At 31.3% G+C, this 27,352-nt stretch overlaps 1 protein-coding gene across 2 annotated transcripts; it reads left to right on the plus strand.

Annotated features, from left to right (window-relative positions):
- Window positions 1–319: 319 nt before the first annotated feature.
- LOC118196038 (sialin-like) lies at window positions 320–27,352 on the plus strand. 2 transcript variants are annotated; one of them, XM_035367398.2, is made up of 10 exons: window positions 320–422; window positions 3,431–3,645; window positions 4,889–5,119; window positions 5,205–5,388; window positions 8,500–8,633; window positions 10,518–10,667; window positions 14,300–14,432; window positions 16,015–16,170; window positions 19,516–19,601; window positions 26,766–27,352. In XM_035367398.2, exons 1-10 carry the CDS (start codon window positions 377–379, stop codon window positions 27,033–27,035), a joined length of 1,605 nt encoding a protein of 534 aa, XP_035223289.1. In that variant the 5' UTR covers window positions 320–376; the 3' UTR covers window positions 27,036–27,352. The 2 variants fall into 2 exon arrangements, with proteins under 2 accessions (XP_035223289.1, XP_035223290.1); XM_035367399.2 differs by lacking the exon at window positions 320–422 and adding an exon at window positions 3,248–3,339.

Here is a 27,352-nt window from a genome sequence, read left to right on the forward strand (position 1 = left end):
TCGTATTTCTTCTAGTTTGTGAATGTGCGCATCATTAGGAAAAATTTAGATAAAACAGGAAAGAATGTTTCGTATGAGGGGAAAGGTCTCAGGTCTTCTTATCACTGCTTACAAGTTTTGTAATTTCTATTTCCAAAGGTTTTCTTTTTCCGCCTTTTTCTCACCTTACATTCCTTTTTCTTCATACATTTCTCGTCATGTGACGTCAGATGTCTTTACGAGATGGATTAAGAAAGATTATCAGGGAGATAATGAACGGATAGATCGCTTCGCACGTTACCTATAAAAAGAGACTAAATTTTGGGAAAAGCAACAGCAGTTGAATAGGAAGCTACAATATTTAAACTGCACTTTAAAAAAAAAGTTATAGTACAAAATGACAGGAAAATTGAATTGTACTTCAAGAAAAGCCTCCAAAAAAGGTCAGTATTTAAATTCTTTCTTTCTTTTATTTTCTTTTTTCTATTTTTGGGTTATGTAAATGTAATTTTTATTTCTCATATAATATCATTTCTTTATTTTTGTGTCTAATTCTCCGATGATTTATTAATCCAAATGGCGGTAACCCAGAAAGGCTATTAATTTCGTTTTGGTATTTTGCGTCGGAAACTTTAAAAGCCTAAATCACTTTTCAAATTGTTGCCACCCAATATTATCGCGCTGCATTATACTATTTAAAGAAATTAAATAATGAAGAATGCATAAATGTATGTATGTTTCTCGCATTGTGATAAAACAACGGTACCTAGAGCCATCACATTTTGAATGACGTATGTCTCCATCCGAATAGGGGCCTCCGGAAACCAAATTTGGAATTCGCTTTGTTATCTATTTCATATTTTTTAAAGCATTTATGACTTTTTGATTAAGAACTCAACGATTTCAAAGCGAGCAATGGCAACTTTGTATTAAAAAAAAATTATCTCCAGCGCGCTAGACTGTCTATCGAAAATTCTAAAGATATGCTCTTTTTAAATTATTTTGCGATATTGCTGTTGAATTAAATTTTATGGTTTAAATGCAGAGAACATGATATTTAATAAATAAAGGTAGCACACAAAATGTTAAGAAAACGCCCGTATGGGCGCAGTATAAAAATCTAAAAGCTGTAAGCTTTTTTTTTAATTATTTTTTCTGGCATATTTTATATATGCATACTGTAAAATGGTTTATGAATTACACATTCTGTTAAATAACATAATTGTGATACTAGGGCATAATATTCGGTGGCAACAATTTGAAAAGTGAATTGCCGCTTATAGTGGACGACACACAATGTCGTTTTGAGACTTATATAGACTTTTTGATCTAAAAACTCTCAACATATTTATATGAAATAATAAATTCGAAAGTATTTCTTTCTATGTTATTTTTTTAAAACTAAACTGCTGTTTTCGAAATAATTCTACTTGTTCACTGACCAAAACCTGGTAAACAGAAACCTTAACTCTCCGTCTAGACGAACGTCTGTAAAAATTTCCTCATAAAGTGGAGGAAAATATTTCAAATAAAAAACTATTTTTAGGTACGATCTTCATTAAATAAGCATACTGTTGCTGCAGCCATGAACCATAATTTGTCACTAGCGAAATCAAACTAAAAAATATTCAATTTTTGGTTTTCCTTTTAAAATTATTACTAAAATTTGAATTATTATCATTTAAATATTCTTAGTTAAATTTTTATTGTTATCATTAAACGTTTTCTTTCCGTTATCAATACTCTCTATGCTCAGCAAAGAGAATTCCGATAAAGCATGGATGGAGAATTTGGTATCAGTTTTAAGATTGATAAAGGTCTATTTATTCAGACGCATCCAAATCAGAAACGTCTTCTTGTTCTTGTTATCTTTCGCTTTTCACTTTTATCCTACTTGTCAAAGCATAGATAAGTGTGCTGCCTAAAATAAGTTATTTACATTTTAAAAACCTTTATTTTAATTGCGGATTATTTTGTAGTCAATTTAAACTAGATTTTTTTTTCATATGAGAATCTTTGATGCTATTGTTGGTATTTGAATCAAAGTCTTACACTTTTCTGTGTTTTGTTACGTTTATTAAGAAGCTTTCATATAACATGGCTTAAATGTCACTGTCATAAGTTGTGTCGTAGCAGTGTTTATACGTAACTAAAACTTTGCGAAATTCGAATCTAAGCCGTAAACAGTCAACGAAAAATACCTTTTTCGCATCCTTGATCTCATCAAAGTTTAAAATCTAGATTCTTGTATTGTTTATTATTATTATTATTATTATTATTACTATTATCATTAGCCTTATTTGCAGTGATCGTTTTTATTAAAAATAAAATGTCGAAAATTGTCCATTTATTCTGTCAAATGCAGCTAATTCCTAAGCCTAACATAGATGCTAAACTAACGCTTCAGGAAAATCGGGAAGGTTTTGTTTAGTTGACCATGGCAAAGCACACTAGGGCTATCTGCCTAAGGGAAGGGAGGCTTTCGTAGAGCAATTTCTAAAGGAAACTGGCTAGTACACGCTTTACACATAAGCGGATCCGCAAAAACTCCCGTGCAGCCCGCCCATTCGCCTGTAATCGAACCCATATCAGAACTACCAGTGTTCAGCAATATAACCGTTTGGTCGTTAATGAACCGAAAATTGGAAAAACAGTGTCTCATATTTAGCTCTAATTGATCGATTTCCCTTTTCTTTATACATTCTTCTCCTAAAAGTTTAGAACTTAAGATCTTTCATTCAAAATAAAGCGCACATTCCTTAATTAACTAAACGTTTGAAAGTAACAAAGGTTCTTAACATTTTTTATTTGTATTTTATTTTTATAATATTTCTAATTGATGTAAATTTATAATGGCATCTAACTCATGTGATTTATAGTTTGTAATAACAGACAAATTTTCTAAACATTTGTGCCATTTCAATAATTGTTAAAAGATATTCCTAATGCCCTATATGAGTATTCAGTGTCTGGGAATAATCGTCATCAGAATTAAGAATTCACCTCGATATACTTGTCAGCAGAATTATGGTGTGAGTGCAGCTTAAGAAAAATATTTTGAACATGATATAGATTTCCATGGCAACAATGATCGCCATATATGAAAAAATATGATACTCTAAAACCCAATAATATATGATACGTTTTTAATATATTATTTTAAGCCATTTTTAATCTGAATAAATAATCTGAATAAACCTATTGAGAAAACACGTATGTAAATTAAGATACTAAAAGTATTACAAAAAATAAAGATATATTTTTATATTATTATAGAAACAAATTTGAAATGAATGTTGCGAAAGGGATAAAGATATTGGATTTATACTCAGAAATAAATGTTCATCTAGGATTTAGAAGGTAGCCATTAAAAAATTTCAGTAATATGTATTAAGTGCATGTACAGTATTATGTCTCTGAAATATCGTATTTCTTTTTATTCTGAAAATAGATATCTTCCCTGCAAGATATGTTCTCACTTTCTTGACTTTTAGTGGCATGTGTCTCATATTTGGCCACAGAGTGTGTCTCAACGTTGCAATGGTCGCCATGGTGAATTCCAGTGCCGAAATTGAGTTGTCTGAAAATGATGATAATCATAATAAAGATAACAACCACTGTCCCTTACCAGACTTGGTGCTAAATAACACGCAGAATTTGAAAAAGGTATTTCTAGTCAAAATCTTTAGTACAAAAATTGTGTAATCTAAGAAAAACGAATTCATTAGTTCAATGCATTAGACTATAAAACCTATAAATATAATTCCGATTTCATTTAACGAAATTCTGAAATACTTTTATTTATTTATTTAATTATTTATTTGCTAAATGTTTTAATCAACCCAATTATTTCAAAGTATACCTAAATTTTTAGACTGAAGATGTAATAATAAATTAACACTAATACCAATCTTTCCACCTTTCCGTATATCAAATAAAGTTTGAATCCTCAGTTCTTTTGACCATTTTTTTTCTTGAAAATAAATTCTGTAATAGGATACCTATTTATGTATTACCTTGCAAAAATTACTATGCACGCTTTTGCAAAAGTTATTTTTGTTATGCTCAAACAGTTTTTCTGGTAATGATTTAAGAGTTTTTGCTTCTGTTGTAGGCTTAACTAAATTAAATGAGCGCAGACGACACCCAGCAAAGAAGCAAAAATTAGTCTTTAATTGGCCTTGATTTCAAACCAAAAAAGCTAAATGCAGCACTACAAAAAATTCTTTCTTGCAGCTTGTCGGTCCAGTTCCAGTGAGGCTTTTAATTTAAATTAACTCCAAATAAAGCTAATCTTTACAGCAGTTAAATTATATGTTTGATTTAAGGTAAATGATTAGAAATTCTATTTACTTAAAAAAAATTCTGATATTCTGTCTACCAAAGCAGTTGCCTGAGTTGATGAATTGCGGTATTTAACATTTCTTTCTATTTAATTTACGATGTAAGAAAGATTCCACTTAGCGAACATTGTCTTCACATCAGCACCTCAAAAATAGTTGCATTTTAACACATTTCAAAACTGTGATATACTAATGACTCACAGCAAATGTGACTCCTTCAAATTATTTGCGATTTTTCTATTAAACGCAATAAAATAGATCATTACACTGATGAATCAGTTACTAATTTAAAAGAAAAGAAACACGAGTATATTATAACCTGTGTAATGTCAACGCAAATTGCTGCGTGAAAAGATTTGACCACAAAACATACTTAAGTCATTCAATAACATGTTTAGCATTCTTAAAATATGTAGATGGAGATAAAAATGGGTGCGATATTTTAACCATTCCAAGCCAAATCCTGAATCTTTTTTTTTTTTTTTAATATTGCATGTGCATAATGAATGAATCACTCTAGCGCTTTACCTTTAGAATGATTGTTATTATTTCATTGACTGCTGTAGGGTACATATGCTTGGACACCATACACACAGGGAGTCATATTAGCTTCCTATTTTTATGGATATGTCGTAGCACAGATCATTGGAGGAAGGATTGCTGATTATATTGGTGCTAAACGTCTCTTTGGAGGAGCAACATTGTTGTCATCCATTTTGACCTGTTTCACGCCTGTAATTTCAACTTTACCAGAGATCCATATGATTGTATTACGAATCGCCCTCGGGTTCGTTCATGTAAGTAACAGCAATTCATTTTTTAATATATAGATGAAAATTTTCTTTGTTCAAATCAGTCGAAGATCATTGAATATATTTTCAGGGTATGAATTATCCAAGCGCATATACACTGTTCGCTCGATGGGCGCCAGTACAAGAGAGGAGCACTTTGCTGTCCATCTGCGTGATCGGTACTCATTTTGGCGTAGTGATGTCTATGCCACTCACCGGATACTTGTGTGATAATGGTTTTGCCGGCGGATGGCCATCTGCATTTTACGTATTAGGTAAGCAAATCACATATTTTTTCATTACATTTATCAAGTGATAAAATTAAAGTTGATCAGAGTGGCACTTAAGTTTACTTTCTGTTCAAACTTTCATTGAAATTAATTTTTAATCGCATTGCTCTTTATAATAGTTTTCAAAAACTACACACACATATCAGTTACGTCAAGCTAAAAATTCAGCACTCAAAAGCATTTTTAAAGGTTTCTCATCCATCTATACATCCCTATTTTCCTAGCAAATCCTTTTATGAAAAAAAAAAAAAAAAAATTCCGTTATGAAAAAAATAGAAGTAGAAGTCTTGTTTGCAGACTTGCAAGCAGGGGCGTAGCTAGAGTTTCCAGCGCCCGGGGACAGCTGAAAAATTGGCGCCCTTTCTGTGTGTTAAGAATGGGAAATATTTCATTAAAAAATTTCGTAGCATCAATTTGGCGCCCCTTGGATGCTGCGCCCGGGGGCAGATGTCCCCCCTTGCCCCACCCTAGCTACGCCACTGCTTGCAAGATTTTCATCTACTGATAGTTACGTTTTTCATTGCAGACTAAAGCGTAATAACCAGATTTTTCAATCCTGATTATTCAGTATCTAAATCGATGTATAATAGTATTAAAATTCTAACTTATCTAATACTATTTAGCCGAATTAGTAGGACCAGTCAATAGTAGTTCATACCAATTTCGGATTTCTGCATTTGAAAGAAAATATTCGCAAGTTTTTCCTGTTTTTTTTCCATGCTGAATGAGAATAGGAAACATTGTTAGAAACTCCAAGAAGGCATTCATCGATAAATGTTTTGCTATAGTATTGTGACTGCATTCATGGGTATGATAACTGCAAACTGTACAAATGTGTTGTCAGAGAGTTTTTTTCATTAATTCTATAATTCATTTTTCCCTTTCAAAATTTTGAACTGTCAAGTAGACTCAACTCATATTGTACCAGTCAAGTATATTCATCTGTTATTCATCATATAGGTTTACTAACGCGTCATAGTCTGATATGATGTATTCATCTATTTTGCTATGCTCAAGGAAAGCAACCATTAAATCTTTTATTTTTAACTTACAGCAAGTGTACTCCTTTTGGTAAGGAACCACGTTTTTACACTAGTGCGTATCACTCTCAAGAACCTTCAAAAATTCAAAACAACAGTTAAATGTTAAAGAACAATAAAGTATATTTCAGAGGAATTTTTTCAATTTCAGGCATATGAAGTTTGTTGAAACAAAAATTCTGCAAGTCTAATTGAATAATTAGTAACATTTCATATCTCATAAACGCATTATCCGAAATTGGTATGAACTACTATTGTTGAGGTTTAATTGAAAATGGAGACAGTTAAATTTTCATTGAATGAGATAAAAATACTTAGATTTTATCTTAATGAAAGGCTTTGAGTCAAAGACATGCAAACTGTTTTATAAGTTTGCTATCCCGCAATACAGACTTTTGACAAAAAATTAAAGCTGCTTATTTCTTTGTTGAAATATAGATCCTTGCAGAATACCAATATATCTAACACGTAACCTTCAATGAATAAACACTTTAATAAACTTATATTTCTAGGTGCTTTTGAAAGCTGACTTCGCTACGTCTTGAGTTTATAACGAATCTAACTTTTAAAATGTCAAAAGGCATGTTTAAACTCCGCGTACTAATATTAATAACTTGAGTAAAGATCTGGTAAGATATAGGGAACTCTGTGAATAATGGTTAAAAAAATTACGATGAGCGCAATGCACTAATTGTTTTAAAAGCTTATATTGTTGTAAAATTAAAGCCTAAAACCTTTTACATTACCTTGACATTTCATAAAGAACAAGTTATTTAAAATATTATTTTCTTTGCATAACACGATTAATATTTATTATATTTTTGTAATGACTATGTTGAGGTATTCTTGATTGCTATAGTTGTTGTTAATGTTCACTTGTCTGACCTATAGTCAGCCCAAGCCCACGAAATTCCTCGTGCCAAGGAGCTAAAGTTTTACGCCTGTCGTTGGCAACAGCCTTGAGTACTTTAAAGGTGACAGTGCGATTTAGCTCAGTTCCACCACCCAATTTTGATGGAGGGCACCCCTGGGGGAACGGGTCTGAAGGTCTCCCAACGCTCTTCTAATACCATCGACTTCTCCAAAGGACTTTCGGATCGGCGCATATTTAGAGTGCCCACATACCACACGGACACTATACATTTACATACATCTATGCCTTCTCCGGAATTTGAACCTGGGCCCTTCGGCACGGCAGTCACCGACGCTAACTACTATACCGATTGGGCGGCGATTGCTATATTTTTCTACGTAATAAAACATTTTTTATGAAACTAATTTCCCATTTTCAATAAGAATTTCAATTACTGTAATGAACAAGAACGTGTAATATTTTATTTATTTATTTATTAGTCCAAAGGGATTTGAATCCCGAAGGACTATTACTTTCGTTTTGGCATTTTGCGTCGGACGGATAAATGTCGGTTCACTTTTCAAACTGTTGCCATAAAATGTTAGAGTCCTGCATTATATTTGAAGAAATTAAATAATGAAAATCTGCGTAAATGTATGTATATTTCTCACATTGTCATAAAATAACGGTACATAGAGTCATCGAATTTTCAATAACGTAATCCTCCAACGAATATGAGCATGTGGAAGATCAAATTTGAAATTTGAAATTTGTTTTATGATCGATTTCCTATTTTTTAAAACTTTGACGAATTTTTGATTAACAAACTCAAGGATTTCAAAGCGAGCAATGGCAACGTTGTGCAGAAAAAAACATTTTTATCTCCAGCGCGTGAGTCTCTGTATCGGAAATTCTAAAGATATGCTCGTTTTAAAACTATTTTGCGATATTGCTGTTGCACTGGATCTTATGGTTTAAGTGCGAGGAACATGATATTTAATAAAGAAAGGTAACACACAAAATGTTAAAAAACGCCCCTTTGGACGTAATTTAAAATCTGAAACATTTCAGATTTTTTTTATCTCTTTTTGTTTATAGTTAATTCAAAAAAACTTCATATTTTTTATTTATTTTATTTATTTATTTATTTATTTTTTTTTTTTTTTTTTTTTTTTTTTTTTTTTGTGTGTGTGTGTGTTTCAGGAGCAGCTGGTTTCCTATGGTTCGCCCTCTGGCTCTTCTTTGTATTCGATACTCCAGCAAAACATCCCAGAATAAGTTCTTTCGAGCTTGAATACATTCAAAGAAATGTGCTATATGTGTCTAAAGAGAAACAGGTGCGTGACTTGTGTTTCTGGAAACATTTTATATCTTTTGCATGGAAGTTATTTTTATATTTAATTATTATGTATTCCATTTTTTGGTAATTAACCGTTTGACTGCTACGCGCCGCAAAATCGCTGCGTTCATTTGTCTCGAAAACCGCGAAGCAGTTAGTTATTTTAGAATGCATTCGTGTTACTAAGTACGCGTGAGGTCAGACTACGTTCACACCCACGGAGCAACAAAGACACACTGAAACTCGCAACGCAAAAGCGCTGCGTCGCGGTTTTCGAGACAAATGAACACAGCGCTTTTGCGCCGCGTAGCAGTCAAACGGTTAAAATGGCTTAAGCTTATTTTTAAGTATGATCTTCAGTAATTTATTAATTTGGCTGTATATAACACAGCATGACGTTGAATAATTATTTAATGATCCGCAGTCCATTAAATAATAAGTAATAAAAAGAAATATCTATCGTCTTTATCATAAATATTATCAGGCGGTTCAAATATAAATTATTTAAATTATCATTACAATGCATTAAAAGAAATGAAACGGTAAGCTATAATAAATATGTTAACTAATCAAATTATTAAATTAATAATTTCAACAGTTATTGAAATAAAGTCAACCTTTCTAAAATAAAAAAGGCACAGAACTTATTTAAATGCAAGTGGTTAAAAGTATCTGCCTCTTCTATTTATTGAATGAGATATAATAAATTTAATTCCTTTAAGGGGGCTCATACACCTTAAACCCCTTATGATCTTCAAATATGTGATTGTTGCAAGAATTGGGATATTTTATTTATTTTAAAAGCAATTACTTCCATCTTTTTACAGCTGACTACATAATATAGCTGCTTTGGGAACTAGTAACCAGAAAGTTTGTGTTGCCACAAATATTTTTGTAAAATAATCCGCTTGCGCGCATGATATCTTAAAAAAAGCTAATGGTACATTCTTTAAATTTGATGGAATTCTTTATATGGGCAGTATTTTTTAACTGAACCAAAAATCTGATGAATATTTTAATATTGAAAAATTTTATGCACGAAAATATTACAGATTTTTTTAATAAAATACTATTTATAAACTCAATTCCAAATAAAATAAAAATTTAACATGAAATTCTTAGAATTTCCGGTTCACAGTACTTCCCAAATGTTTTAAAAGCTATATATTAAATATGAAATAATGTTATGCAACAAAATGTTTTAAACTGTGCGCGCAAGGTGGAAACATGACGAAAAATGTTGTCACAAAGCGAATTAAATTATAAAAATATTTGTGGCAACACAATCTTTCTGGTTACTATTTCAGAAAGCAGCTGTATTATGCAGTCAGCTGTAAAAAGATGGAAGCAATTGCTTTTAACATAAATGAGTTATCCCAATTCTTGCAACAGTCACATATTCAATGATCTTATGTGTTTTAAAGTGTACGAGGCCCCTTAAAAACTTGTTTGCTGAAACAAAATGCTGATGAGAAAACTTAGGTGAATTATCCAAACCATAATAAAGGAGAAAATTCCATAATATTTTACACGAAACTGTATACTTCTAAGTTTTCCTATTAAAGTACTGAATAACGCAGTATTTTTATAGAAATGTATTTGAGTTTTAATTTCTGCGGGTTAAAATTTATTTGCTTCTGCTTATATTTCAAGCTTGCTTTCAGTTTAAGTGTGCAACGACGTAAATTAAACCAATATTTGCGATTTTATATTGAAGGCTTGTATGTCAAACTCGATGTGACTTATTTATTGAACACATTTATATTGTTTATTAATTGCTAAATAAGACATTCTTTCGTGAAATCTCAAAGTTTACAGCTGCTATCATAAAGCACAGTATGTAAATTAAGTTACCAACTTTACTTTATTAATTCGTTTTCAGAATGTATCCGTTCCATGGCTTCATGTAATCCGATCTCCGCCAGTATGGGCAGTGACTGTTGCCAAATTTTGCGGAGCTTGGAGTTTTATTTGTTTTCAATCTAAGTTGCCAGCCTACTTGGATGAAGTCCTGCATTTGCCCATCCAAAAGGTAAGAGCACTTATTTTTCAACAGCATCTTTGCTCTGAATATCATTTCAGCAAAATATTTTTAACACAAAGGGAGAACTTGAATTTTTGTTCGAAAAAATAGTTATACTATGTACTTATATTCATACGCGTTATTTCCTTAACACTTAGACAGATGGAAAATGGCGAATTTTAATTGCTTAATATAAAAAGCAGAGAATTTTCACTTTAGTAACTCGCTGCATGTGTATTTCAGATAGAAAAATTAAAAGTTTAAACGAAATGGAAGAGTTATTCCAATGAAATACCGCAAAATACACTTTAACAGTTTTTTGAGTTGTAATTTTTTTCTAATTATTCTGATGAATATTTTACTTAAGTTACATGAAGAGTCCTGAAGTTACTGCTTGTGATTATAATGTAAAGAATAAAATGTAAATATAATTAAAAATAATTATTTAATTCTACATCTTTTCTGAATTAACTACTGTTATTAATGACATATGAAATAAACATTGATCCTCGCCTTCTGGCTTGTGTTTTAGTGACAAACTCTCATGTTAGAGATAAGCATAAGATACGATTTCAGTTTTGTATTTGATAAAAGATTTTTATTTGTTAGACATTGCAAGTAGGTTTCTGAATCTCTTTTAATTGTGTTATTCACATCGCATACTCGGGCCAGTCCATAGCCCAAAATACATTCATTACTTTGCTTTCCTGTAAAATGGGCTGACTACGTAGAGGGCTTAATCTTTCCTCCAATACGTAATGCAAATATGAAGCTATTTTCTTCAGAAATGTCTTCACGAACTTTACCAAAGAAAAATAACTTGTGTTTTAAGAAATTAAACAATCTAACTTAAGCTTGTAAATCTTCACTGAACAAAAGACAAGCTATATTATAAAACGCAAGATCAAATTCAATGTGAAAAGAAATCATTAAAAAGTAAAATTCTCCTTTTCTTAACACATTCTTAATATAAAAGAACTTATGTTATGTTTCTGAGATTTGGAACTATGCATCTTCAACCATAGAAAATAAAGGAAATGAAATACAAAAAAAGCTAAACAATTTTCAACTATTACTCATTTTGATAGCATCTAGAAAAACAATTGATACCAAATGTTTTATAAAAATATTCGGTTTTGAGGGCCGTAAAAAATCGCCAAACTTTTGTTGACAGTGCTGCCAAAATAATTGCGGTAACCCTAACGCAAGATAGGAAGTATACTAGTAAACAACTATTTAAGATTGATGTTTTAAATTTAGATGAAAAGTTAATTTCATATAATACTTTTTTATTATTACTTGTATAATTTATATAAAAAAGGCTAAACATGGCTGAATGGATGCATAAGAGTAAATAACTATTTCAGATCATTATTATAATTTATATAAAAATTGCTAAACATAACTGAATGGATGCCTGCATCGCTATTTCGCTAACGAGTTATCGCTAAAGCATAATTTCATTTCATTTGTTGTTCAAACATAATTTTCTATAATTGAATGATGCCTTTTCTTTGAAAAAATTCTCGGTTAAAGTGCAGAATAGCCCACTTATTTGTTTGCCGCTTTTTACAAGGGTAAAAACAATTGGATTTTTGTCAATTTTCTTTTACTTTTCAAGTGAAAATATGTCGATGTGTACATAGAAAAAGTCAAGGGTGTGCGCAGTGCCGTTTTTGTGCAATTCTGTGATTTTTTTTTTTTTTTTTTTTTTTTTTTTAAGTGAAAATAGGTCGATGTGTACATACACTCACGTTTGTGAAAATTGCAACACCAAGAAGGAATCGTCATAATTGAATGCAATTTAATACACAGTTGAGTGGTAGTGGTACAAATAAATGATTAAATGTTCAAAGCAAACAAACAAGAATAAGAGATCAGAATCAGTATTTTGTGTGGCCACCACGCGCCGCAATAAGTGCTGCTACACGACGTGGCATGGAGTCAAACAAAGTTTGAATGTCTGACTGAGGAAGAGCATTCCATATCGTTTGTACGCGTACCCAAAGTTCGTCTGCAGACGCAACAGAACGAGGATCACGAGCAAGACGCCGACCAATGACATCCCACACATGTTCAATTGGCGACATATCCGGGGAACACGCAGGCCAAGGAAGAAGCTGTACCTGCTGCGCTGCAAAGAAGGATTTAACAATCCGAGCAGTATGAGGGCGGGCATTGTCCTGTTGAAATACAGCGCCTGGCAAGCTTTAAAGGAAGGGAACAGCTTCGGGCTGTAGAACTTCACGGATATACCGGTTGCTGTTCAGATTGCCCATAATTCGTAGCAATTGAGATCGTCTATGATATGCTATGGCGCCCCAGACCATAACTCCGGGTGTTCGTCCACTGTGGCGTTCGATAATGCACTCCGGAAGGTGGCGTTCACCGGCATAGCCTCTGACACGAATGCGGCCATCATGGTACCACAAATTAAAGCGGGATTCGTCAGAAAACACGACATGCTGCCAATCAGCACGCCAGTCTCTATGCTGATTGGCCCATTGTAGCCGCAGGCGGCGATGGTCGTGCGTTAGGGGGATCCTGTATAAAGGAGTCCGTGCGCGCAGTCCACACTGCAGCAGACGTCTACGAATTGATGAAGCACACAATGAAACACCTGTAGCTATTGACCACAGTGCTGCCAATTGTCTAGAGGAGGCTGTACGGTCCGTCCGCGCCATGCGGACCAGGTGTCTATCATCGCGAGCTGACGTCACATTTCGGGGTCCACTCCCGGATTTCCGAGTTGTCCGACACTCGTCCGTCCACTGCTTCCAAACGCGCATCACTGTGCTGCTGTTACGCTGCACACGAGAGGCTACTGCACGATACGACAATCCAGCTTCACGAAGGCCGATGATTCTCCCTCGTTCAAACTCTGTAAGTTGTTCAAATCTCGCTCTCTTTCGTCGACGAGGCATAAGTACAGATTGAGTTAACGTTTACCACTAGCAGATAACCACCGATAACCATACACGCCTCGCTACAGCCGTCTATTTATTCGGATCCATCAGCCGTTCAGAGGGCGCTGCTCAGCATACGCATGCGCTACGGATTTGCAATTCTAATCATTTGCATATCATGCGCTACTTTGCATTTCCTGAAAATTTCAGCTCACTCGCGTAAGTCCTTCATGGTGTTGCAATTTTCACAAACGTGAGTGTAGATACCGAGTATGTGCAATTCTTAAAAACGCGTCAAGCAGTGGGTGATTCTGCATTTTACCCAAAATTCTATTGCAGACTTTCGTCATGGGCAATTCTTAAATTGTTAAATCCATAGGATATCAAAAAGGGATTTAAAATCAAAAAAAGGATTTAAAAATCAAACTAGTATTTCAATGCCGTCTTAAGAAATATAGAACTATATAAACTTAAGCAATCTGAAATCAATGCGTACCCTAGTTTTGGAGTGCTGTTAAATGGGCGCGTTTGCTAGATTTGGCGCTTTTGCACAAACATTTTCGCTGCAATTTTTTTACGGTCCTCAAAACTTTCAATATCAAAACTTTCTCAAAAAACCAAATATTCAAACTTTCATTTTTTTAACTTCATATTCCTTTCTTTCAGTTCTTTAGCTTCTATATTCATTCTTTAGCTTCAAAAACTCATTTTCAGATGTTCTTTCATTTCTTTTAGAACGGTTTTGTGAATGCACTCTTATTTGGAGCTCTGTGTATTTCCATTGTCATTTCTGGAAAGGCTTCTGATTTTATCAGGTCAAAAGGATACTTCAGAACAACCACTATAAGAAAATCGTTCGAAACCATTGGTAAGTTCCTCATTATTTTATTGCTTATAAGTAAACCATTCCACACTTTGTTGATAAGGAAAGTAAAAATAATTATCTTGCTGGCAAAAATAATGCTGTATAAATCCGGCTGCTCCGTACGTCTTTTATTAAATTATCTTATTATCATAGTCAAGAACTATCGTATGAAGTTTCCCATAGTTACAATACAATAAGCGTTCTGTGCAAACAATAAATATCCAAATTAATGCGTCTTCAAATAAATTTTAAGTAACAAAATTCAGATGCAAAATTATAAGAGTTTTACCTTAAATGTCGAAATAATGTTCTGTCTACTTCCCCGTGTCATTAATCATAGTTTATGACATGTGCATATAGATAGTCGGTAAGAGGTGATTAGAAATTCTAGATTCATAACAACTGCAAAGAAAACATTCTATAATTACTATATTCTATAACATTTTGGAATTTTAGATAAATTGTAAAGGAAAAAATGCACTATATAATTAGTACAAAATCGGATTTTTCCCCCTATTGCTATCTCAAGGAGTTGATTACTTGAATCAACTCCATGAGATATCCATATCCTCATAATCGATACTCATAACTCAATATCTCATGGATTTAAGGTTATCCTCATAATCGATACTTATGAAATGGTAATACTCCTCATAAAATTATTTCACTGTAATTGTATTTAATATATATACTATAAAATACATGTATATTCATAGTGAAAAGCTATATTATCGGTAAAACAAATGCAAATCCTAATTGTACCTATAAAAAATAAAAAAATAAAAAAAAAGTAAATTGTTAATATAAGTAACGTGCTTTAAGTTGGTCTAAACATCATTCTGCCACAAACGTTAACCTCAGACACAGTAAAAATGCATTCGTAATAAGATGTAAGTAATACAGATAGCACAACCCCCCCCCAACAAGGCATAAAGTCTGCGGCATAAGAAGTCTAAGATTTTCAACTATGAAATGTTAAATTCAATGCAATATGAGATGAAAGACAAATCAAAATGAAAAAAAAAATCACTTTTGACCACGGCGACAACGACCGTTTTAGATTTAATACATAGTACTTCCAAAACTTTCAACGGAAATGTACCAAAACTTTTCAATTTATCTTAGCCGTTGCGTATTTTTTCATTGTGGGAAAATTACTGAACCATTGAGTATTCGCTGTGATATTAACCTTCTTGGTTAAGAATGGTCGTCAAAATAGAACAGCTGAACTGAAGCCATTAGAAAAAAAGTGCGTAACAAATTTCAAGGCAGTAATGATACAGCGAATATTTTTTAGAACGCTCATATATTCTGTTATGGGACACACGACAATCGCCTATATCTCTTCCTATAGCAAAGAGTTAATAAATGCTTCAAGTATCAATAGCAGAACTAAACCAAAAATAAAATATTCTGCCAATAAATTAACAATTTAATCATTAAAAAGCTATTTCTAATACTAAATAATCTTATGAATTTTTAAGTATCCAATAAGAATATTTTAATGTATGCTGAATACTTAGGTCAATGTTTTGCTTTGAAACTGAAAGAAAAGAATATCTGATAAAAATTATTCTCTTTGTAGCTTTATTAGGACCTGCTGCATGCATGGTTGCCATTCCAATGGTTAAATGTGATGCCAATGCTGTGATAGCTCTCCTAACTTCTGCGATGGCTTTATTCGGTTTGTGTGGTGGAGGAGATGTTTCCGTCATCGTCGATCTGGCTCCAGATTTTGCAGGTTTGTTATATTACCATTTATGTAGATTATTTTGCGAAATTAAATCACTAAACATACATGTATTGTGTTTTAAAAACACGCCAGTGTTTGTTCAGCCTAGTGTGATCTTGTTTCCACATACGTACAGGCATCTTCCAATTCTAAAGTGTCTTTATTTTCACGTATTAAAATATTTTTTCTTTAAATAATTTTAAGAAAACCGAAAATGATTTTTCACTTTTAAGAAGCGAAAAAGCATTTTAACATTTTTATAGAATGACTGAAGAAAAATATAACCAATTCCGAAGCTATATTAAAGTTTAAAGAAGTTTCACATTTATGCTTCTTTCATACACGAATGTTTTGTTGCCTGATAAGAGTCCTTCGATAGAAAAGTTGTCAATTTACATAATCAAATATATATTGTATTTCAAGCTTCTCATATCACCCTGAAGACAGATTTTGATTTTTGGCCTTAGAATAACCAAACATAGAAACTGCAGACGTGGTAAACTGATAAATGTAAACGGCAATAAGATACTAACAGACGATCATTTGTCCTCTATCTTTCCCACCTTTGTCTTTTCCCATTACCAAATCTCTTTTGAGTTAGCTTAACGAGCCATCGTCATTGCTACCACCTCTAAGACTTTGAATGTGCTCAGTGTCTTTTAATATAAATGCGGTGCAAGTATACAGAGCAAAAGATTTACTTTTTATATGGATTGGTGTATGCATTTCATATTTTGCCCTTAGCGAGCGTCATTTGGTATTATTTGAAATTCATTTTATTCCTTAATATTATTTGAAAGATTCTTGTTGCAGGCCTTAGAATACTTCAAATTTTTCCCATATAAATTAACAATAACTGCTTCATCTTCCTACACCACGTCTGTTATTGAAAGGGTTCATTGGAACACTGTACTGCCATAAAGACTGCCATATACCAATTCATTGTAAGAAGACCAGCAACCGATAGTTTACCAATAATTATCTCAAAGAAAAACCTTCTGTGAGTTAGTCATGAGGAAGTTAACTAATACAAATTCGGAAGCAGATATTATTGCGTATTAATTCTGTAAAATTAAATTTATTGATTGTGTAATTAATTGTTTGTGTTTGGAGAAGATTCCAAAAGGCCATATAACAATACAATATGTCACTAAATATATTTTGTTGTTATTTCTGAGAACATTGTTAAAGTTATCATTTCCGAGAAGATTGTCAGAGTTAAATTTAGACAAAAAAGCACAGCTTGTTTTTCTGTTTATATATCTATACTAGATAGATATTAAACGTCTATTAAAATTGGCTAAAAAAAAAACAAGCGGAATCATTTACGATATTCAAAATATTTATAAGAAAGATGAAATTGGAAAGGAAATATAACAGTAACTATCATATCTCCATCTGTTTCAAAGTTTGCTTCAGTTTTTAAAACTGAAATGCCAAATATTTGAATTTTATCGTTTTCTTATTTTAGTTTCATCGTATGGAATATTTGTTCCCACATATTAAAAAGATTTTATTTCAAATGGTTTGATCGTTTTTAAATGCTGCATTTTTTTCAGACAGATTGTTCTCCTCTAAATATTTTCTCTTGAAATTTGTATAATAAACTTCAGTCAAAATAACTTTGAGTAAAAGATTTAAAAGGATAATAAAAATATTATATAACATTTCGATATAAAGCTAAAACATAACTATCTAATATTCGATGACTGGAAGTAATTGGAAAATAAATAATAATAACTACAGTAATTGTCAAAATATGTAATAACTACAGTAATTGTCAAAATATTATAATAGATAACATTTTAGAGAGAGAGAATTGTCAGAGAAAAGAAGTAACTGTGTTTGCAATTAGATGTCAAAGCCACTCTCAGTGAGAAAGAAACTAATATCAATAAAAAAGATCATTTATAAATAATATTCCAATAACTTCCTTAAAACAAATAAATAATGTAGCTGGTGATTCCAGTAGTGGCTTCAGTATTAGTATTTACAGTCTTTTGAACAATCAGGCGGCAATTCGAGAATTAATTAGTTAAAGTTATCATAATTAATCTTGCTGTTTAAAAGTGGTTTGTTTTATTTGAGTACGGCAAAGCCTGTAGGGCTGTTTACCTAAGGGGAGGGATGCCTTTGTGGAGGACTTACTAAGAGAATTGGCTGGTATGCACGTTTCACAAGGTGAAAAACTCAAAAACGCGCATGCAGCCAGCCCGTTCGCTGAATTTGAACCTCGGACCGAACTACCAGTGACTTTACTGCTCGGCCGCTGGTGGGGTTGCTATTTAAAAGTGATGGAAATATTATTAACAATAGTTAATCCGGACGTCCATTATCCGGAATGATCTATAATCCGGACCTCAAAGCCACAAACTTTACGCATAAGCGTAGAGAATGCGCATACACTACGCGCATGCTTTGCGCATTCGCGCGTTGAAAGAAATGTTTAATAAAGTAAACAAATAAATATTAAGCTTTTTTTTTTGTAAAATTTGATACCCTTTAGATCATAATTGCTCTTTATTTCATAAATTACGGTTTCATATTTTTAATTGTATAATTTCTGCATGCCATCTTAGCAGATTTAAATTGATGATCTATAATCCGGAAAAAACCCTAATCCGGAATCGCCGAAGTCCCGACGACTCCGGATTACGGAATTTGTACTGTAATTATGTCTTTAAATGATCCTCCTACCGGGAGCTCACCAGCGGCTGAACACTGGTAGTTCGGTCTGAGGTCCAAATTCCGCGAACGGGATGATGGTTAATGAAAACCGAGTCCGCTTTCTTGTAATTCTGGATAATGCGTGGACATTTATAAATGTGTTGTTTTAAAAAGATGACAAAATTTAAAATTTTGTTTGGGGAAGATATGTAATAGTGAACCTCTAACTCCAAACGTTATTGTTGGTGATACGACAAGCGTAAGAGATCCTTCGATTCAGTGTTACCTTAGATGGTCTCATTTAAAATCCGAATAGAAGTTATCCTGACAACCTTCGTATGCCTTCTTTTAATGAAATAAGCTTAACCCTTTTTTCAGCAATAATGAGGAACGTCAATTATTTTACAAGTTTAATCATCAACGTATCATCAAAAATAAATGCTTTGAATAAAAACAGGTTAAACTGATTCTCGGAGTTCCTGATAATGAAGTCATAAAAGTCATTAATGGCCCATTTTCAATATATTTGCCAGTTATGTTTATAAATATACAACAATTAGCATTTTTTTTTTCATCTATAAGAAAGTAAGTCTGATGTATTTATTATTACATCCTGCTGCTGTAATTGAGTGGAATTCATAAATTGTAAAGAAAACTGACATGTATTAACAAAAATTCTTTCAACAGGCAAAATATTTGGGGTTTCGAATGCCATTGCAAGTATTCCTGGTATTCTTGCGCCTGTAGTTGCTGGGTACTTTCTAGAAGGCAATGTAAGTTGTTTTGTTTCTTTTATGTAACTGGTTCTGTCTATGCAATTATTAGTCCAAAGGAGCAATTTGCCCAGAAGGACTATTAATTTCGTTTTGGCATTTTGCATCGATTCACGATAATCGTTGTTTCACTTTTCAAATTGTTGCCACCAAATATTATCGTTCTGTATTATATTTAACGAAATTAAATAATGAAAAAATCTTGCATGAATGTGTGTATGTTTCTCGCACTGTGATAAAACAACCGTACCTAGAGCCATCGAAATTTGAATAACGTAATCTTCCATAGAATATGGGCATGCAGAAGACGTAATTTGAATTTGAAATTTGTTTTATTATCGATTTCAGATTTTGTAACACTTCAACGAACTTTTGATTAACTGTACGAGAAAAAACATTTTTATCTCCAGCGCGCCAGACTCTGCATTGGAAATTCTAAAGATATGCTCAGTTTAAAATTAATTTGCGATATTACTGTTGAACTGAATGTTATGGTTGAAGTGCAAAGAGCACGATATTTAATAAATAAAGGTAACACACAAAACGTTAAAAAAAACGGCCTCTTTGGACGTAATTTAAAATCTGAAACCTTTCAGATTTTTATTATATTTTTATTAAATGTTTTTAATTAAAATTTTAATGAATGCAGCTTGTAATATTTAAGGAAAATAATAGAAATAGCATACGAGTCACAAATACTAAAGCGGCAATTTACTATTCGTAAATAACAATCGTATGCTATTTACAAATCGTTGTTACAAAGGGGAGGAATCATACGTTACAAAGATAGGAAAGAAATCGATTATTTCTAGAATATCGAAAATGTACAAATTATCTGTATTAGTTTATAAGTAGAATCCAATACCTATTCATTTGGCAATGAAACAATTATGATAGCTAGAAAAAATACTTTCTTGGTAAATCTGTGCAAAAGAATTATTATTTATTTGTCTAAAAAATTATTTTCTTTGTTTTATTTTAATATAACAGAAAAAACAGTACGGAATAAAAAGCAAATCATTGATATTTTATAATATCACAGATTTCGGGTAACTTGTAAACAATAATAACGTTAAACCTCGCGTATAGAATTTCATGCAAATTAAATATGATATACCTGTACTGAAATGCTTCGACTTCTGCATAAAGGATTCTTTGGAAAACAGTTTTAAAATTCGAAAATTCGAATTCGAACAAAATTAGGTTTTAAAAAGGCGACTTAAGGGTAAAATTTCCAAGTCAGACATTTTTTAAAACTAACCAAAGTTAAAAAATCAAAAAGATTTTACCCCTTTTTAACAATCACAATTTAATTTTATGTTTTAATTTAACTAATTTATTTTATTATTTAATTATTAAATCTAATTTATAGTCAATTTAATTAACATTTTAATGTTATTTGCATTTTAAATTATCTAACTACAGATCTGATCTGGTGTACCTTAAATGCTATTTCAATACCATGGAAAAGTGACTTTACTAGAATATTGATTGTAATGTTTTAGCTCAATTAGGGCAACAGCCCGGTTCAAGATAAACCAAACCCAAAACAAGTGAAGAACACATGAACTGTAAATGCAGTGTCTGAAAATTGGTTTGGTTTGTCTTATAACGCCCGTGCCTAAGAGGGAGGATGCTTTCGTAGAGGACCTTCTAAGAGAAACTGGCTCGTATACTTGTTACACATAGAGAAAACTACGAAAACGCTCATGCAGCCAGTCCGTTCGTCAGAATCCGAACTCCGGACCAAAATACCAGCGTTCAGCGACTTTACCGCTCGGCCGCTGATGGGTCCGATGGCGGAAGATAAACCAAACCGGACATAACAGACTTCACTTTTTTGCGTCGATTTATCTTAGACCACCTGATGTAACATTTTAGTGCTGTTATAAGAAAGTATTTAATTTCCCCAAAAATAGATATAAATACTTCTCTCAAGATCCATAGTTCTTTAAAAATTGTTATATCAATGCCTTATTAAATGAGCAAATAGAAAAGAATGAGCAGTTTATGAGAAAATAAAGTTAAAATACCAAAAAATAATCATCATACATCAGCGGGATATTTTTTCTAATTGGTAAATTATTATCATGCTTTTAAGATTTCATCTAGGTAGCAATAAATCGGCGTTTTATAAAATTTAATCAATGTTTTTAAAGAGGCATTCCGACCTACCTCTCAGGTAAAAAAAAAAAAAAAAGAAAAAAAAAAAAAAAAGAAAAAAGAAAAAAAAGGAAAAAAAAATCCATGGCTATTTCGAGTGCATCAATGATTTATTTTTAACAACTTCTAATTGGAAAATGATATAAAACCTGAAACGGAAAATTTAAATAAAGAGAATTTCCAATATTTGGCTTTGCCGATTTGAACAACACGCTTTAAACAAAAATCTACCGGAAAGCTGATTTCTAAATTACAAGGCCTATCGTAACATCTTAGCGTAAAATAATTTCACTATGAAAGTGAAATCTTACTGTAGTTTCTCTTTAATCTTATAATTTTTCATACCTTTTAATTTTTTTGAACATTTTGTAACCTTTTCAATTTTAATGATAAGTTCTTCGAGCTGTTAGACAGAAGTCTGAAGTTTTCAGATTCCAATTTTTAATTAATCTTCTTTTATATTATAGTAATAGTGTGAACAAACTCTTCATCCAGTTTCGCTCATTTTTTGTGCTAACTTTGCGAATTCTCGTAATTACCGGAAACATTGTTATGCGTCGTAGTTCTTTTATAGTTAAATGCATGACATTTTTATGAAAGCATAATTAAATAAGTAGCTTAAATTTTCATATTTTGTAAATTAATATGCTCATAATGTAGAATAATATCACAGCTTTGAAGAAAAGTAATCGAAGATTAAACGTATCCTCTGTTTACGTTCCTCTTCTTCATTATATATAGAGAGACATTTTTTTTTTCCTTTATAACTCCTATTGTTGCAAAATATTAATTTGCTTCTTCTATTTTATTTATCCTTTCCATAGTAAATCTTTCAGTCTTTTATCTCAAATGCTATTATCTTTTACGTTTTGTTATGGAAATTCTCAAATATTTCAGATTATTCTAGTCAGCAGCGAAATTATGCTAAATTTTAGCTTTGCTGGAACTTTTTTTTATTTTAGCATTACCTGTCAGTGTAGTTACGATACTCCTAGCGTTAACTATTACCATCCTTTTAAAAGAACTACTAAGATTAGTTTCATAAATTTAAAGAAACAAAATGATAATGAATTTTTTATATAGTAGTTTTATTTTCATTTTAAATCTTGTATCTTGTGCTTGCAGTAAGATAAGAAACTCAAAATGTCTCCACTTCATATTTATATCTAAAATTATCTTTGAACCTTTATCTTTTTAAGTATCAGTTTTCTGACATGCTAAAAACTAAAATTTTTTTAATTTTCTATATCTGCATTTCGTCACATTTTTACAAGTCGCAACACCTGCCAATATATTAATAAAAAGCTCCGCTGTAAATTAAAAAAAAAAATTAAATCCACTGAAATCACCTTGAACAAATTCTCTTTCAGCTTTTAGCAGGTTTAGAATTGCTTTCAAACCTCAATAATTATATTAAATAAAGTGCATATACTATAGTGCGCTGTTTTTATAACCGCACTGTTGCCAAATAATATAACGTAAATTAAGTTCGAAGAAAATTATTTGTTTATGCATTTTTCAATCTTTTCTGGAATTTTTTTACCGTTTAAAGGGAATTTATTTGCACAATTTGTTTTTATAAACGTTCTCACATGAGCCTTTACAACATCTATAGACTAATAACACCTTTTTAGACAAAATCCAAATAAATACCATACTGGTTTATATGTAGTGTTCCCGTAATAAAATATATAGAACTAGAATATTTTATTACGTATAAACGTATAATTTTGTATAACATTTACGTTGTATAGTTTACAGCAGCGTTTCTCAAACTGTGGTTCAGCGGCCCACAAGTGGTCTCAAAGCCTTCTTTTGTGCGAAACATGCTTCCAGATTTCTTTAAAAAAATTAATAAATAAAATTCACATTAACACTGTGTACCATACTATAGCTGATAATCTCAAAGAGTTTGGAAATTACACATGGCAATCGTATATCCTTTTTCCTAACAAAACTGACATTTGATGAAATATACCGGTTATTCATCATCCGAATTTTCACTCTAGACTTAGCAACATAAAAAGCATTTAAAGCACTATGATTATGGCCTTTCTTACAACCGTACATCCAAACATGGAACAGCTGTACAAAAATCGGCAGGTTCATCCATCTTACTAATATTATACTAAATTTGAGTTTATTGAACGATATAAACGATTACATATACAAACGATAGAAACGATAAACTATGTAAACGATAAGCGATAGAAACCATAAACGGTATAAACGATAAGCGATGGAAACGATATAATAATTTCATTTTCAGTTAACAAGGTAAAGATTACGAAAACTCTGATAACCTTAAATTAACAGAAATTGAATACAATTTTTTCCGTTAATTTGAAATTACTTATTGTCAATAAAAATTAAATGAATTTTAATTAATTATATTTCCAAAATATAAATATACTGGTAGTAACATATTCTAAAAAAATTGCTTTCGAAGAGGACAAGAGTAAGGCGATCCGCAGAATATTCTAGTTTATAAAAGTATTATTAAAAGTATATATTTTATTGCATAATTTATACTAATTTTTATTCTAATTTATAAAGTTATTCTAATATATAATATACATAATAATTATATATATATATATATATAATTACAAAACAATTCTTTTGAAAACAAAACATAAACATGCCTAGATTTTCACGCATTAAGCTGCAGAAAAATTATTGTTAAAGACATAAAGTAAGAAATTTAGAATTAATATTTCGCAACGATCAGAAATTGAAATTCATAATTAATAAATTTCAAATAAATATATAAATGAAACAAAGAATTTTAAAATGTTAAAACAAAAACATTTCAAACAAGCAAAATCCCACAAAAAATTTTATGAAATTTAATGAAAAAAGAACCAATTGCAGCAATAATTAATCTTTTATTTGTATGCAATTAAATTTTCATAATTTTCAATTTAAATTTGAATTAGCTTTATATGAATGAGAGAGTATTTGTTAAATTCAAATATATATACATATATATATATATATATATATATATACAGTGTCTCAAAAAAGTGATGGGACACTTGTGCTTTACAAAAGGAAACTGCAATAAAATAGATTAAAAAAACATGTAAAAATTTTTGTGGGTGTGTTTCATACTTAAATTTAGTAACAATTATTACATAACATACATTTTCTCAAAATATTAAAATATTAATTTAATAAAAATACAATTGTTTAGAACGGAGCAAAAAATGGCTCACTTAAGTGATGGGACACTACGTACTATGCAACAAAAATCGTCTGAAGTAAGCAATAAAAATATCTTTTGGGGTATTTATTTTTACTCAAAAGCAATTGCCAATAATTTATAAAATCGTCTGCAGTATTTCTCTCCAGTTTGTTTTGGAATTTTTGTGTTTTTTAGCTCTGTGCAGCCATGAATGCTAAACGAAAAGAAACTTTGCCTGGAATTCGAAAATTAGTTATTAATTTGCATATTGAACGTAGAAAATCTATTAGAGAAACTACTGAAACAGTTATTCAACAGTTTTCAATATCATTAAACGATATAAAAAGAATCATATGATTCAGGATAAAAGAAGACCTGGCCGACCATCAAAGCTATCCATTGGAATAATACGAATTATCGTTCAACATATTTTAAAAAAATCCAAGAATGAGTGCTCCTAAAGTTGCTGCTGATTTACAAGCATTATATGGAGTAATTGTTAATTCTGAGACTATTAGAAAAGTAATTCGATCTACTGGATATCACGGTAGAGCAGCCAGGAAAAAATTCTTCGTAAGTGAAAAGAATAGAAAACTCAGACTGGCTTTCGCAAAATCCAACATAAATAAGAATTCTGATTACTGGAATGAAGTTATATTTGCTGATGAGAGTAAATTTAATATATTTGGTTCTGACGGTAGAATCTTGGTGTGGAGAAAACCCAGGGAAGAATTTCGCAAACAGAACTTGGTGACAGAACAGCAAACAGAACAAACAGTAAAACATGGTGGAGGAGGAGTTATGGTATGGGGGTGTATGTCGTCCGCTGGAGTTGGTAATCTTGTTTTTACTGACAGTATAATGGATCAGTACAAGTATATTGACATTTTGAATCAAAATTTGAAATCTTCAGCACGAAAATTGAACCTTCATAACGATTTTAAATTCTACCAGGATAATGACCCCAAGCACAATGCTTTGAACGTTACTCTGGCTGCTGTATAACTGTCCTGAAATAATAAAAACACCCCCACAATCTCCACAATTAAATCCCATAGAGAATATTTGGCAAGAATTGGAATCAAGAATTCGCAAACACACCATTTCTTCAAAACAACAATTAAAATCTGTGCTTCAAGAAGAATGGGATAAAATCACTCCAGAAATCACAAAAAAAATTAGTCGAATCCATCCCAAGAAGATTAAATCATGTTTTAAAAGTAAAAGGAAATCCAACAAAATATTAAAACCTTTTAAAAAGTAAAATTTTTCGATAAATATTTGATGGAAAAGTAAGTGTCCCATCACTTAAGTGAGCCATTTTCTGCTCCGTTCTAAACAATTGTATTTTTATTAAATTAATATTTTAATATTTTTAGAAAATGTATGTTATGTAATAATTGTTACTAAATTTAAGTATGAACACACCCACAAAAAATTTTACATGTTTTTTAAATTTATTTTATTGCAGTTTCCTTTTGTAAAGAAAGCACAAGTGTCCCATCACTTTTTTGAGACACTGTATATAATTCTAATTTATAAAATTCTAATATTATAATATCCGCAGAATATTCTAATTCGTAATAATTTATTTATTATTTATAATTCTAATTTATAAAGTTTTATATTTTATTTTATAAATTAAAAAAATATTCTAATTTATAAAAGTCTACAGAATATTGCAATTTATAAAGGTTACACTAAATATAGTTATTTATATTTTATTCTAATTTATAAAAGAAAAAAGTTTGAGAAACGCTGATTTGTAATATTTTAATATAAGAATTTTAAAATTTTCGGTTTTACTTCTCTAGAAAGGAGACGTTCAGCAGTGGTTATACATTTTCTATGTGTCTGCTGGAATATACCTAATTGGAGCTGTAATATTTTTCCTCTTTGGATCTGCGGAAGTTCAATCTTGGGGAAGTTCATCCACTACTGAGTCATCAGAAAGCAAAACTGAAAGAACTCTCTCTATGAAAGAATCAAATCTTGTATTTACTGTGCCTGTGATATTTAATTCTATTGGCGATGACGGTTTGAAAAAAAATGAAACAACTATCTTGGAAATCACAAGGTTTTGATCTGAAACATGAAACTGAGGAAACAGATTTTACGTTTTACCCAGAAGCTTTGTACCAAAGAATATGGTCTCATACGCACACATTTTATCATTGTCATCCTCTATATTCAAACTTTTAGTTGTATTTAAATGCTTATAGTGATAGTTACTAAAGTTTCAGTAATTATTCCGATAATGTGGTGGACTGTGTTTAAACTCATCAAAGCTATGTTACAATTTTATCATTGCACTTTTTTCTTATCTCTAATCTTATTTTTTAACGTTTTATACGTGTTGTTTGTTGTACGTGTTTCTTTTTTAAATAAAATGTAAATACTA

This window comes from Stegodyphus dumicola, chromosome 2 (genome assembly GCF_044657685.1).
Source record: "Stegodyphus dumicola isolate Sdum_Otavi_A_Nest chromosome 2, ASM4465768v1".
NCBI classification, from domain to species: domain Eukaryota; kingdom Metazoa; phylum Arthropoda; class Arachnida; order Araneae; family Eresidae; genus Stegodyphus; species Stegodyphus dumicola.